Below are 14814 nucleotides of genomic sequence, written 5' to 3' on the forward strand. Positions count from 1 at the left end.
TAAGGGCTGACTGCCACTGAGGAAGCATCTTTTTCTAGAGATCCCTCCTTGATGGAAGCTTTTCCCTGTGAACCCAGAATCTTCTTGTATGGGTGAGCAATCTACTTCCCTTCCCTTGTAGCACCACGCTATCATGCCTCTTTTGTAAAGCATTTTCCATCATGTTGGTCCTTCTGATTGCTACATTCTTCAAGAAATTAAGGGCTCCTTTTAAGTATTTCCACCTTTTTATTAGAAAAGGATCTCCTTCTGGGGACACCAGAACCTCTGTTGCTCTTCAGTATCTCTGCCTTTTCCTCAACAGAGACCCTCTTGAGGTACAAAAAACATCACTGGCTTCTACTGGAAAATTCTCTTTCCCTGAAGGTGACCGGCCACCACGTCTATTTGATTTGGGCTTGGCCCATCCTGCATGCATAGTATCTGCTTGGGACTTTGAAACTGAAACATTTTAAGACAGGGAATGTCATTTTCTCTTGCCCACTTACTAGCATTTGTACCAGTATCCTGCTGAGTGAATTACTACATCTGTGATAAGAGAAAATTAATGTTGCAAGGTAAACCAGACAAAAGCTAGGACAGAACAAAACCTAATATTTAAATTTGTAACCTCATCTTCTCAAAACACTTTTTCCTTTTTATATTTAAAACTAATTAAGGCATACAGTTCCACAGGCAGAGTAAAGCTAAAATAGTGCACTGTATTGGCATGGCTCTACAGTGTCTCAAGAAGAAATGTACGGATGCTGCTTTAAAATTAAGCATATAATCTATTTTCCTTGAACTTTTCGTAGAAATAGGTAACAACTTTTGTTAAAACTTTCCAGAAACAGTCTGTACTTTAGTGGGCACTTCACTTGTGATATTTCAGTTTTCATGATTAAGTTCTGGCAGAATTATTAGAACTTGGGATACAGTGCAACAGCAAAAGAAAACAACAAACAACTTGGACAGGAAATGATGCCTCTTCCACTCAGCCTGCACATTAGCTGCTTCACTGAAGAAAACCAGAGGGCTCTCATGATTTTTCACACTTCTTCAAAAATCACCTCCTGTAATTATTCAAAGCTATATTTTGAAAATTAAAGTATCTTTATAACATCAGGACCTTTCATTATCTATATTCAAACCAAGACACTTTCAGTCCTTTCAACTCAAGTTAGAGCTTTCTAACCATCAGCATCATCCTCACTAAGGTTTAAGCTCTCATCCTAAACCAAGTAGAAAGCTTGAAGTCCTTGCCTTTATCATGCCTTATCTGAACAGGTGGTTTTGTTGTGACCTGGATCAGAGCAGAAGCATCAGGACAGTTAACTCTGCTCTCACAACAGAGCTTGAGGAGTTGTAACATGCTGCTGGATAATCTGTGTGTGAAGTGGCTGTCAGGCACTCTTTGTATGAACTAGTTTTTACAGCTAATCGCTCCGAGGCCATGTGGAGAAGCACATACCACCAGCACACTGCTGAGGCCTGCCACACACAGGCATTTTATGGATGACTGATCTCTGACAAATCACAAATAAGGCTGCTCAGGAACCGTGTCAGGACCCCACAATTCAAACAGACAGCTCAACTAACCTAAATATAGCTATGGAAAGGCTATCGTTATTGAGTGGTGCCTCTTGAGTCAGCCAAAGCTGCTGCAAAGCAGCAGAAATACCTGGGGAGCCCTGCCAAGGAGGTGTGCAGAAACCATCCCCAGCCTTGGTACTCCCTGCCAGCCGGAGGAGTAGCAGATACACATCTACCATCTGGCTTCCAAACCTCCTGGCTGGACATCCCTGCACCTGCCACAGCACATAGTAACGTATTCCTTGCAGAAAGTAGCCTGTAGCATTTATTTTTAAGAGGGAATTAGGGGGTCCTACTGTAGGAGTCAGAAAGCACTAAGCAACAATTTGAAGGAGGCTACGCGGCCTGGCCAGGAGTTGGCACATAAAATTGTTAAAAACATTCTTTGACTGCCCTCGTGTGGCAAAGGTAAGTAAGTAGGCCAGAGAGTGCTATGGTTATTCTGGTGTTTACAAGACTGGCACTATTCTGCTGGTCTTCCTTCTGCAGGTTTCTCAGTTGGAATAGATGCCAACAGGCCATCTCCTGTCCAGGAGTTTATCATTTACTTTGTGGCTTTTAATGCTGTTCTATATAGGGAAGAAGAGTTGCCAGCTACCAAGATTAAAGTACAACAGTGCTCCCTGAAGCCTGCCTCAGCAGAAGTGCAACAGGACAGCTACAGAAACAAGAAGTTCTTGGCACTCACTGTGCTGCTGCTGGGAGGCTTCATCAGCTGAAGGAGTCTCTGTGCAGCAAAGCAATGGTGTAGTTTTTAGATCGTCTCCTGGCTTTCAGGGCTGCATAAATTCATGGCTTTGGGGACCTGGTCTTGGTCCTCAAAAGTGCTGGCACAAAGGCTGGTTGAACTTGCACAGCAACCAGCAGCTTCTCAGCTAAAAGATTAAATAAAGACTTAACTACACTTTTGAGTAAGACAATACTGCAGTGGCCAAAGCTGGGGAACCACATCCCCAGACTTCCTGCCATTTGCCTAAATCAAGCAGGATGTCTTCAGCTATCCCTACAACGTGTAGAATTCATGCAGTACATCTTCTGCTAGGCATTAGGAGAGAAATGGATGTGACTAGCACCTAACATGAGGCTGTCATTACAATCAGTTGTGAATAAGCTTAAACATTCAGAGAAAATACAGAGTCAGAAACCTCCTGTATTACTGAGTCACACTTACAGTTCCTTCTGGATCCACCAAAAGAAGGTGTTTGGCTTGCCCGTTTTGCATGCCTGTCAACACATAAGAACCTGGATTTGTGGTACTCTTTCTCACAAGGAAGTCTCCACACTTCTTTAACAGCTGTTCAGCTTCTTTCCTGCTCATCTCTCCTTGATACCATGGCTCTATACTCAGCTCTTCTGTTCTAGTCCAGTCAGCAGCTCTAGATAAAAGAGGACTAGTACCTTCAATAGAAGTCAATCTACTCAACACAGGCTCAGATGTTTGGTACTCGAAGGCATCTTCAAAGGGTCCTGGTTGTGGAAATAAAACAAGTGCAAGATTCAGAGGTAAATCATATTGCAAAACAGTGACATTCCAGTCATTTAAAACTGTACTAATTTTGTGTCATAGAAGCTTCTCTTTGTCTTTAGAAAAAAAAAGGAGAGAGATGTGCTGCTAGGCCTACTGATTTATGTCATATATTAAGACCAAAAATAGTGAGAAAAATCAAAGTCAACCTTGGCAGGAGCTTTTGAAAGATACCGATTTTATTTCAGTAATGGCCATTGTATTTATATACCCTGGTACAGAACAAAGATCTCCTTTTGCCTTACCAGTTACATCATTCAGTTTCATTTCAAATAAATTGCATAAATAGATTGCATAATACTGGTACCCAAAGTCATTATAATCATATCTGTTCTATTGTCAAGCAGCATATTCACTTAACAGTTATTCATTACTGAGTCTCCAGCCCATAGTTATCTCTAGAAAGAATCAGTCACCCTGATTACTCAGCCTCAGCTTAGACAGAGGACTTTGTGACATGAAGGCAGACTAACACCTGTAGTGTGATTTACCACAATCAGCCTTTGAGAAACAATATTTTAAATTTCAGCTGAATCTTTTATTTGGTATTATTATCCCAAGAGTGGAATGAAAAGATGTGTCATTAAATATCCCAGCAGTCTTACAGAAATAGTAAATAGGTCAGTGTGTGCTTCATTATAGGCTATACTAACCTTACAGAAGCTATTTGCACTTTCAGATTTTCATCTGGCCAAATAGAGCATATTAAAAAGGTATATTTTTTTGTGCCCACTAGACTTACTAAAGGATATCTGCAGAGCAGTACTGGGAAGCATCTCAGCAGCTCTAAATAGACTGCTCTAACTCCAGGGACACATAGCCATTCTTGTATGGGACCACTAAGAAGTTATTTTAGGTCAGATAAAAAGGACATATACTGAGCTGTCACAATTTGGCTAATTCTTAAATCTAACTTGTGTACGTCTGCACTACATTACAGACTGCACAAAGCCCATGTTTAACTTGACAAACTACCAACTTCGTTCTAGTTGACATATTTTCAGGTACCACTTTTCCATTATGTTCCAATGGTCAATAAAGTATAATGCAGACTGGAACATAAGAAATCAGTTTTTGTTTTTAGGAAAAGGATACGTGTAGTATAGTGGTAAGCATGTCCATATTTTAAGGGCATAGCTGTTAGAAATCAGTGTTAACACGCGTCATTTCAGACAGCAGACTTTTCTCATTTCATTCATATGCTCTCTAACTTTCTCCCCTCTCCCTTTCTTTCAGTCTTAAATCAGTGGAAATGTGCCAGAAAGACAGTTTTAAGTAGACTGAGATAAAAGAAATGGAGACAAGTTGTTGTATACATAATCTGTAGGCACCACTTTGTCTCACTGCCTTTTAATTATATGAACTAAACTGAATAAATCAGATGTCACCAACTGAATGGAAGTAGGAGGAGTAGAACAACAAGAAAAGTCTTCTATGCATCAAACAACTTTCCCCATACTTGTTTTTTTTAAAGTACCTGCTCATGACTATAAACATTGTATATGGTAGGACCAGCAGCAAAGTAATGCTGATGCTTAAACCTCTATTTTAAGATTGTAGATAAGATACTGACTTTGGGAAAGCTGACTCCAAAGTTGAAAGAGACAGCTAGGTAGGACTGCAGCCCTACACAGAGGAAAAGATAACATACTCTCGTAATTTCCATCTCAGTTTCCATGCTGCATAGTGTTTGCTGTATGCATTGACTTTTTAGTAACACATACTTCGGGTAGGCAAGAAGGTAGTTGTCCAGCCATTCACTCACTTTCCTGCATGACAAGGTCCATGATTAATTTTCCTTCTGACACAGATAGCCATGACGCTATTGACAACAAAAGTTTCAGCTCAGATTAACACAGATCTAGTACAAACTAGCTTTGGCCAACTGCATTTTAAACCATGGCAGATATGAAACCACTGTGATTTCTAAAATTCACCTTAACTTTACTGGAACACTAAAATTTGATCTGGACAATTCTATAATTATTTGTATGCAAAATTAATGCATAAACATATTGATTCTTTTGTTAGAAAGGGAATGAAAAGGAAGGAACCTCACTCATGTCAAACAGATCCTTTCCTGGGCTGCTCTCTTTGGTATTATCTGTGCTTCCACTGATGTTACTTTCAGCATCTGCCTGAAGTGCCAATAGTGTTTCCATGCTTATACGCTGTGTGTTCACATATGTTGGCATCTCTGCTGTTGCAGTTGCTTGTGATTTCCCTTCTGGTATACTATAAATATCCAGGGATCCTAGAAAATTCAAGAGATTTTTTTTCCTTCTTCCTTTTTGTATTTTACAGAACAGTGTTGTTAGAATGACCAGATGATAATATCACAACCCATCACCACAGGTTTAAAATTCCCTGGAATGGGAGCTGGAAATATAGTAACTGATGAACCTTGTGGGAAAAAATGCTGATGAATGGAATCGGAACTGTGTTTCAGTGAATTTTATTTTTAATTATTCAGGAGGAAAGGGGATTTTTTGTAAATAAAGACTGTGAGTTTCAAAACTAATATTCACCTGGGGACTTACAAGGAAAGGAAATAAAAAAAAATCCCCAAACTGCTGCACATTAACACCAGGTAACGATTCCAGCATTTGAAAATAAAGAGTCTCCAGAAACACCTCAAAGCTGTCACTTAAGGGTCAATGGGATAAAACTTTATACAGACATTTTGATGTGATTTCCTTATAATTCAGAGGTATAACAGGCAACAGCAAAATGAAAGTTATACAGTACTTGTTACTTTTAGAGCACAGATGATGTGCAAACACATGCATTATTCCATATTTTAAAATAGCTTCTAACTTTAGGCTATATTCCATATTCTCATGGATCAGATTTTCTGAAAAGACCAAAAGGCCTGTCTTTAAATACTACAGACTTTAAGACATGACAAGCTAGATAGCTGAAAGTCTGGAGCAAATCCACATATGAGCTGTTCTGCAAAAACGTACATTTTTATAAAACTGTACCTCAAATAATTTACCTGGGGTATTTAATCATATGCTGTACACTGATATCAACAATAAATTCTTATCAAAAGGAATCAATGGAGTGCATTTCATTGTCTTAAGGCTTCAAGGCATCAGACTGCCACATACTTTGCACGCCCAGGATGTCTTGCAGTATTACAGATAAAACTAGCAACTCTCACCTTGCTTAACAGTCTCATGATGCCAGTCTTCATTGAATTTGTCTCCTAAGTGATGATTCTGGTAATAGAATTGCTCTCTTCCCACTCCTACTGGGAACTAGAATGGACACATGTACACAGAAAATTTCAGTTATCTTTAAAACACTCTGATATATAATGAGTGTCTTGGACAATTTCCTTGGCTGTATTCTGTGTACTCCCACTCTTTATTTCCAATTTATTATTGTGTCAAAATATATATCTCAGAAATGTGCATAGGAGTAAGATATTACTGGTGACCTTCATGAAAACTTCACTCTTTTCTGCTTTTATTAATTCCAAATGATGCTTCACAGCATTTGTCTCCACAGGCAGCCCTGACATCCTATGGGAAAAGAAACCACATGTGGGTTCAGAGGATACACTGAGCACCCTCCAAAGCTGAAAGACTCACATTGTTACTGGAGGACTTACTCAGGTATTGATAGGATAAGGTTTTCTGAAGACAGGGCCCTTAGAGATTTCAGCAGAGTTGGGCTGGATCTAGAACACTTACATGGCTATTCCAGGTACTGCAGGTACTGCAGTCAAACCTGCAACTGCAATGCTGGCAGGAATATCTGAGCTGGCTTCATTTCAATGTGAGATGAAAGATCTACCTAGAACTTGGCTGAATACTAATTGCTGCTGAGTTATTAACATAATGAACTGTTAACAATGACTGTGCTAGACTGTTAAAAAGGCTTTTTACCATTATTTTTCCAGTCAGTGTGCACTCATTTCATACTCTGAGACAGACATGATATTTACAAATGTAGTAATCCTCAATGGGTTTATCTTCCTTGAACCTATGTAATTTTTTTAACACCATGAAGAATTCACCTCCCTTTGCTCTCAAAATACCTAATCTGTTGTCTCCTAGATCTTCAGTGATCATTCAAAATTAAACTAGCCACACATTTATGTTCCTGATGTATCCACCTTAAACAACTTTTTTTTTTTAGATCCATCTGTGGGAAGGCAGAGATGCAATTGCACTGACCAGAGTTGTGTCTGCAGCAGTGGGAATCCTGGATTTGAGTCTGGCATCAATGAAGCCACCAGTAGGGGACATTTTATTTGGGATATTATTATAATAGGGATGTTCTGCTGCCTCACTCTCTTCCTCCATCCATGGCTCACCAAAACTCTGCATCCTGTAAGAAAACGAGTGCTTCATTTTATCCTTCATTCACAAAGCACTTACAAATACTTGCAGCATGTTAAAACTGCTTGTCAGAGAATCACTTCTGCATCTTATTTGGAAAATTCAGATACCATTATAAGTCAGGAAGGAATGATGGATTGTGCAGCAGACCCACTCTTTAGACAAACTTGCTCAAATTTTTCTAAAACTCCCTTTGCAATGGGTGAAATTCTTTAGTCTGAGTAAAGTTTTTACTTACTTTCAACAATCAATAAAAACTGCATTAGCAAACTATTTAATTTAATCTCACAGTATCCTTTTTTGTATTATTACTTCATTGATTGACTAAACTCTAATTCATTGTCTTTACTTATACCTACTCTAGCACCAGTAAATCTTAAGTTATTCCAGTAAGTCTGGAATAACTTCATGAAATCAAGAGATTGGATCTGTGTTTTCAGTCAGCATTTAACATTCATTTATATCACTAGTCATATTGGAAGCCCAGCAACTCTAGTTCACTTCATCTAAATTGACAGAGTGACTATGACAGTAACAACAATGAGGAAATGCCAGAAATTACACCCATTCTTAGCTGTCCAGCTCTGCATATAAACTACAATAGAAAACACGTGATCATTTTAATAATTCCACTATGGAATCCAGATTTAGCCCATTCTTTTAAACTGGCATTGTTCCTTTCATATTCATTAGGCAAGCCCTGATTTACCAAGTTAGCAGAAATCTCTTTCTGAAGCATTTAAATCCTGTTCCTCTTCGGCAGTTTTGTCCACAGCACATTTTAATGAATAAATACAAAGTTAAGTAGATTCTTTAGCAGTCTTCTGTAATCACACTTACCTATCATGGAAAGTAGGTATCCTAGAGGGGCATCGCAAGTATTGCTTAAATCGAAGCTCAAATGCTTGCCCTATGGTGTTGATGACATCCTGGGCAAGGCCATCACAGCATTCCAATATATGACAAGCTACATGAAAAAGATTAACACATGGAAATTGTTACTTGTGTTAGAGTGCATACAGTGCAGCAGGGATTCACTGATATGTGACAAAGCACCTACATATCAGGCATAGTCACCCTATTCATGATTCATATTTCATGATACCCTAAAGCAGGCACAGTGAATTTCAAACAATGGAGTACTGAAAGGTTAAATAAAATTTCTATGGCTTATATCTGTAATAGGTGAGAGTACAAATCAGTTCCACAGTGTTAACAGGTCCATGAAGACAGGAAACCTCATAAAAACTCACCTGTGATTGCCTGAATATAACAGGATGAAAGAAAATTCTGAGATTTAAGTTGAGCTTAAAGACATTAGTAAATAGGAAGAACAACACCAGCTATAAAATACTTAACCACTCCATACTTTATTTTCATTAATGTTATCCCCACTTTAATTTTATCCCAGACTCCCATGACTACAGCGTTGGAATGGAAGGATAAAAGCTTTTTAGGAAAGACAGGCAGGGGAGATGAGGTCAGGGTGTCACTCTCTATGTCAATGACAAGGTAGAGCACTTAGAGTTCTGCCCAGGGATGAATGGGGAGCTGATTGAGAGTTCATGGGTAAGGATTAAAGGCAAGAAAGGGTTGCTGACATTATACTGGGGGCCTTCTACAGGCCACCTGGCCAGGAGAAGCAAGCAGATGAAGCCCTTCTACAGCCAGACAGGGGAAGTTATGTGAATGAGAGACTTCATCTTCATGGGGGACTTCAACAACTTTGATATCTTTTGGAGGGACAACACAGCAGGGCATAAGCAATCCAGGAGGTTTCCTAGAGCATGTTGATGACAATTTCCTTCTCCAGTGATAAAGGAACCAACAAGGAGATATTGACAAGAGTGAGGGCCAGCGTAGCATAAGGAGAAGCCTGTGGGAATTTGAAGCTCAAAGGCAGCCTTGGCTGCAGTGATCATGAAATTCAAGACTTTAACATCCTTAGAACAGTAAGGAGAGCACACAGCAAGCTCAATACCCTGGACTTCAGCTGGGCAGACTTTGGGCTTTTCAAGGATCTGCTCGGTAAAGTACTCTGGTGTAAAGCCCTGGAGGGAAGAGGGGACCAAGAAAACTGGCTAATATTCAGTTATCATCTCCTCTCAATCCAAGAGCTGCGCATCCCAGCAAAGGAGTAGTCAGGCAAAAATGCCAGGAGGCCTGAATGAATGAACAAGGAGCTCCTAGCCAAACTCAAACACAAAAAGAGAGCTGACAGAGGGTAGAAGCAAGGACAAGTAACATGGGAGGAAGACAGAGACATTGTCCAAGCAGCCAGAAATTAAGCTAGGAAAGCTAAAGCCCAGAAAGAATTGAATCTGCACAGGGATATCAAGGGCAATAAGAAGAGATCACAAGGCTACTTTAATAACATCTAATAATTTTTCCTCAATTGCAGCAACTGGGAGGAGTATCCAATGACTTCAGGGAAGCAAATGTCACTCCTATCTTAAAGAAGGATGAGAAGCATGACCCAGAGAACTAAAGGCCAGTCAGCCACACCTTGGTCTCTAGGAAGGTGATGGATCCAGTTAATTGTGGAAACCATTTCCAAAGAATTCAAGGAGAAAATTAGCAGTAGTTGCATAGATGCACCAAGAGGACATCATGTCTGGCCAAACTGCTAAGCTTCTAGTATGAAATTACAAGTTTGCTTGACGAGGGGTATATATTGTCCTTCTGGACTTCAGAGATGCTTTTGGCATTGTCCCATATGGTTTCTCTTCATCGAGAAGCTGAGGAAGCGTGGGCTGGATGAGGAGACAACTAAGTGAATCAAAAGCTGGCTGAACAGCTGAACCCAGATGGTAGTCGTCAGAGATGCAAAGTCTAGTTGGAGCACCTCAGGAGTCAATACTGGATCCAGTCCCGTTTAATACTTCCTTAATGATCTGGACAGTGGAGTAGAGTGCACCCTCAGTATGAACTCAAGGATGACACAAAACTGGTGACTGAATAACTGACTCACCAGAGGAGACATGCAGACATCCAGAGGGACCTTGATAGGCTGAAAAGGTGGTCTGACAAAAGTCCCATAAAATTCAACAAATAGAAGTGCAGAGTCCTGCACATGGGGAGGAACAGCCCCATGCACCAGTACATGCTGGACACCACCCATCTGGAAAGCAGCCCAGCAGAATCGAAGCTGGGGGTTCTGGTGGGCAGCAAATTGAACACAAGTCAGCAGCATGCCTTTGCTACTAAGAAGGTTAATGGTATTCTTGGCTGCATTAGGCAAGCCACTGTCAGCAGATTAAGAAAGCTGATCCTTCCCCTCTACTCAGCACTGGTGATGCCATACCTGGAGTGCTGTGTCTTGTTCCGGGGCCTCCAGTACAAGAGAGACCTGGACATACTGGAAAGAGACGAACAGAAAACAATCAAGACAAAGGAGCATCTGTCCTGTGAGAGGCTGAAAGTGTCGGGACTGTTTAGCCTGGGGAAGAGGAGTCTCGATGGACCTCATTAAAATATATAAATTCCTGAAGGGAAAGTGCAAAGAGGACAGAGCCAGGCTCCATTCAGTGGTGCCCAGTGCCAGGATGAGAGGCAATGGGCACAAACAAATATAGGAGGTTTCCTCTGGACACCAGGAAGCACGTCTGTGCTGTGCAGGTGATGGAGCACTGACACAGGCTGCCCAGAGAGGTTGTCAAGTCTACCCCCTGGAGATCTTCAAAAGCCACCTGAAGGGGTCCTGGGCACCCTATTTTGGGTGTCTCTTCTGGAGCAGGGGACGGGCCATATGGACCCAGATGCCCCTGCCAGACTCAGCCATTCTTTGATTATTACCTCAAGTTTGCAAGTTTTTCCTCTTTGAGTTCCTGAAACTTTTATAGGCTAAGAGAAGAGCAGTAACTATGATCCTGGGCCCTGATACTATCCAAGTAATACAAAGGAATGGTACATTTTCTAATTTATCTCTATGGAGAGAGACACTTCCAGCAAACTGCAGGGTCACTGGGGAGCACAGAACCAGGAGCCTTGTTAATTCCCTACATGAAACCTCTCTGAGATCCCTGTTACATAGGTAGTAAGGAGGGAGGGCACAGAATTGCAGAACCACAGAATCATAGGGGTTGGAAGGGACCTCTAGATATCACCAAGTCCAGCCCTCTGCTAAAGTAGATTCCTCAGAACAGATTACACAGGAAAGCATCCAGGTGGGTTTTCAATATCTCCCTGACCTCTCTGAGCAGACTGTTTCACTGCTCCATCACCCTTAAAGAAGTTTTTCCTCATGTTTATATGGAGCTTCCTGTGTTCCAGTTTGTGCCCATTGACCCTTGTTTTGTCCCTGGGCATTGCTGAAGATAGCCTGACCCCATCCGTTTGACTCTCACCCTTCAGATATTTATAAGTATTGATAAGATCTCTTTTCAGTCTTCTCCAGACTGAACAAGTCTCTCAGCCTTTCCTCATAAGGGAGATGCTTCAGGTTACTCATCATCTTTGTGGCCTTTCGTTGGACTCTCTCCAGAAGTTGTCTTTCTTGAACTGAGGAGCCCATAACTGGATACAGTACTTCAGATGTGGCCTCAACTCCCTCGACCTACTGACCATGCTCTTTTTGATGCACGCTGGGATACCACTGGCTTTCTTGTCCACAAGGGCACATTGCTGGCACATGGTCAAACTATTAGTTAGCAACCCAACCTTTGTTCCTATAGGAGATAAAGAAACATTTATCAGCTGATTAAGCAACGAAGTCAGTCCCAGCCTCAGAGAAGAGGGTGTCTCAGAGGTATCACCTTATGTGACAACATAAATGAGTGAACTCAAAAGATTTCACTTAATAGAGTAGGAATGTAGAAGACTGGGAAGAGCTGGGAGCAAAAGATCTGAACAAGCAACATCTGTTTGACATTATGAAAATCCCAGGCAAATTCATCTTCCATACTCACTGCTGGACAAGAACATGGTCTACTGGCTACAGCCTGGATAGGATTTGAGACTCTGGCTCCTTTCCAAGCACTCCACAGTACCATGGGACATCCCACCCTGACTACCTTAATAAACTGAAAATAAATTCTTTACTTGAAAAAGTGCATTTTAGTGTATGCCTAGTGCCCAGCTCAGTGTAATCAAGAGCTTTGGATGTCAGTGTCCTACAAATGCACATTGATCATGACATCTTTGCAACATAAGTTTAGTTAAAGCAATATAGGGAGGTTCAGAAAGCCTAGCAATGTCTTCCCAGTGGTGGTCTGTTTGACAAACTTCATAAAAGACCAGATTAAAGAGTAAATAAACCTGCACTCATGCAGTTAATTGCTAGAGCTGTTGCAACAGATTCTAGCTCATCATGAGATAGGATCGGTAGAACTGCTGCCCTGCTAAACAGATCCAGAGATGTTGTCTTCTCACCTTACAGCATTTGCTCTCTCTACTAGCAGACTAAAGTAATATCTAATTCAGGGAAAATGGCCCTGTCTTCATGTTGAAAGTGGATTTGTCAGCCAAAACCAGGAGCCTCCATGTAGTCAAAGACAGAGTTTGACAAAGCTAGCAGCAGGATATTTGCTGTTTACACTCTCTGCAACAGTGTTAGTGGTGGCGAACAATCAGCCCCAGATAAACGGCAGACATAACTCTTTGAAAGTGGACCCAGAGTAGTTAGGTCAAAGAAAGCTATAATTTTTGCACTCTATAACTAGAGAGAGCATTTAAAGAGGCTGCATTGCTCACTGCTAAACCTGTCCGAAACTGAAATAAATTATGAGTCATTAAGTAGTTTCAGTGGGTGACACAATGAGTAACCTGTTTCCTTGGATACATGAATGGACTTTCAGCAGGTAGGAGATGTGCATCATGTAAAAGAATGAGATGGTTTTGCTCACAGAGATGATTCCTTGTGTACGTTACAACAGAAGACAAACAAACTTCAGCTAGCCAGATGCAGAATATAAAGCATGAAGAGAGCTTTTCCAGCCTTGGGAAGAAATGAGTTTAATGCATGTACAAGTGTGGCATAGCGCTAGCCCTAGTGTCAATAAGAGCAGCAGTAACGATTTTGAGAGATACAGAAGTAAATTCAAACTCTGTTCTGAAGACATTTGCAGACAACACAAAGGCTGTCCAGTGACAGTGAGAGACAGCAACCTGGATTCCTTGCTAAATTAGACCTTTAAAAAATGCATTTCAATACTAAGCACATGCAAAATCACTGATCTACAAGCTTCTAATGTATATACACTATTGGGGAAACCTCCTATGGAAAGCTGTAACTCAAAAGAATTAAAGATCACAGCATGAAAGAATTTCACCTGAGATAACAGTGCTACATGGCAGCAAAAAGGGCTAATTTAAAAGGGCTCTATTACAGATTGTTGAGATTAATACTAAACTACTCCAAACAATAGCAGATATCATCTGCATTTTTAAAACAAAGCAGAAAAGGAGGAACAAATGATTTGAAGCATGGAGGACATGAACTGTGACTAGAGACCTACAGAATCCATTCTGACACGTTTTTCCTAAAAACTGAGAAGTGACTTGATATAAATGCACCACAAGGAAACAATATCAGGTACTTTGATTATTCCTCAATCTAGAATAGACTATCATAACACAACTGTGGCAGGAAGCTAAGGCTAAATGCATTCAAGTTAGATATAAGATCCATAGTCCATGAAACAGTTTTTATATAAAATTCTTTCACAGAGGAAAACAGAATGTAGGGCTTCTCCAGTCCTTACAGTGCACATATCTGTCTGCAGCATGGGTAATTACCAGGTAATCCATTACACTGCCTCTGAGATCCCTTCGATGAAGTTCAGCAGAACAGTACTGCTAAAGGTGAGAGGGTGGAGTGCTGCCCTGCAACATATAGCCTGCAGTCTGATGCCCGAGCCTTGAAAGTGGGAGGTACATCAGATTAAAACAGAATAGGCATGATGAGAAACTGTCTCCCTACCTTCCACTCCTCAAAGTCTTCTAGGTTCTTCACTAATATTTAGCATATTTATGTTTTTAGCAGATGTAGTGTTTATAAGTTAATACTGTCAAGTCTGAATGTTTCTGCACAAGGACACAACAAATTGCTGAGTTAACTAAGATAACTAAAAGTCACAAAACACAGAAGATATCAAATTTGTTGTGCTGATGGTAGCAGCTCTGGATTTCCAGGGTAGGAATAAAAGTATCTAAATTCTGTAGAAATCCTGTTGAAAATGTTTTAGACGTGTTTTGGAGCTAGTCTTTTTTCTCTATGAATCTATGATAATAAATAGATTCTCAGGTACATTATACAATATTCCGCCTCTAGCATTAAGACCTAATGATGCTGTAGTAATTGGAAAGATCAACACGATGGAAAAGGCATTACAAAAGATGTGGAAGGACCAGCACAATAGAAAGGTG

The 14814-nt window shown here is 40.6% G+C and overlaps 1 protein-coding gene across 1 annotated transcript in view; it reads right to left on the reverse strand.

The window, feature by feature from the left end:
* The window catches only part of SHC3 (SHC adaptor protein 3), a 56356-nt gene that overhangs the window by 1156 nt on the left and 40386 nt on the right, over nt 1–14814 (reverse strand). The window contains exons 7-11 of the mRNA XM_021381393.1: nt 8290–8416; nt 7285–7438; nt 6264–6360; nt 5157–5351; nt 2744–3039 (exon numbers count right to left, since the gene is read on the reverse strand). Of these exons, the coding sequence (XP_021237068.1) occupies nt 2744–3039; nt 5157–5351; nt 6264–6360; nt 7285–7438; nt 8290–8416 (869 nt within the window). The remainder of the gene's footprint in view (nt 1–2743; nt 3040–5156; nt 5352–6263; nt 6361–7284; nt 7439–8289; nt 8417–14814) is intronic.

Source organism: Numida meleagris, chromosome Z, assembly GCF_002078875.1.
Source record: "Numida meleagris isolate 19003 breed g44 Domestic line chromosome Z, NumMel1.0, whole genome shotgun sequence".
Lineage (NCBI taxonomy): Eukaryota > Metazoa > Chordata > Aves > Galliformes > Numididae > Numida > Numida meleagris.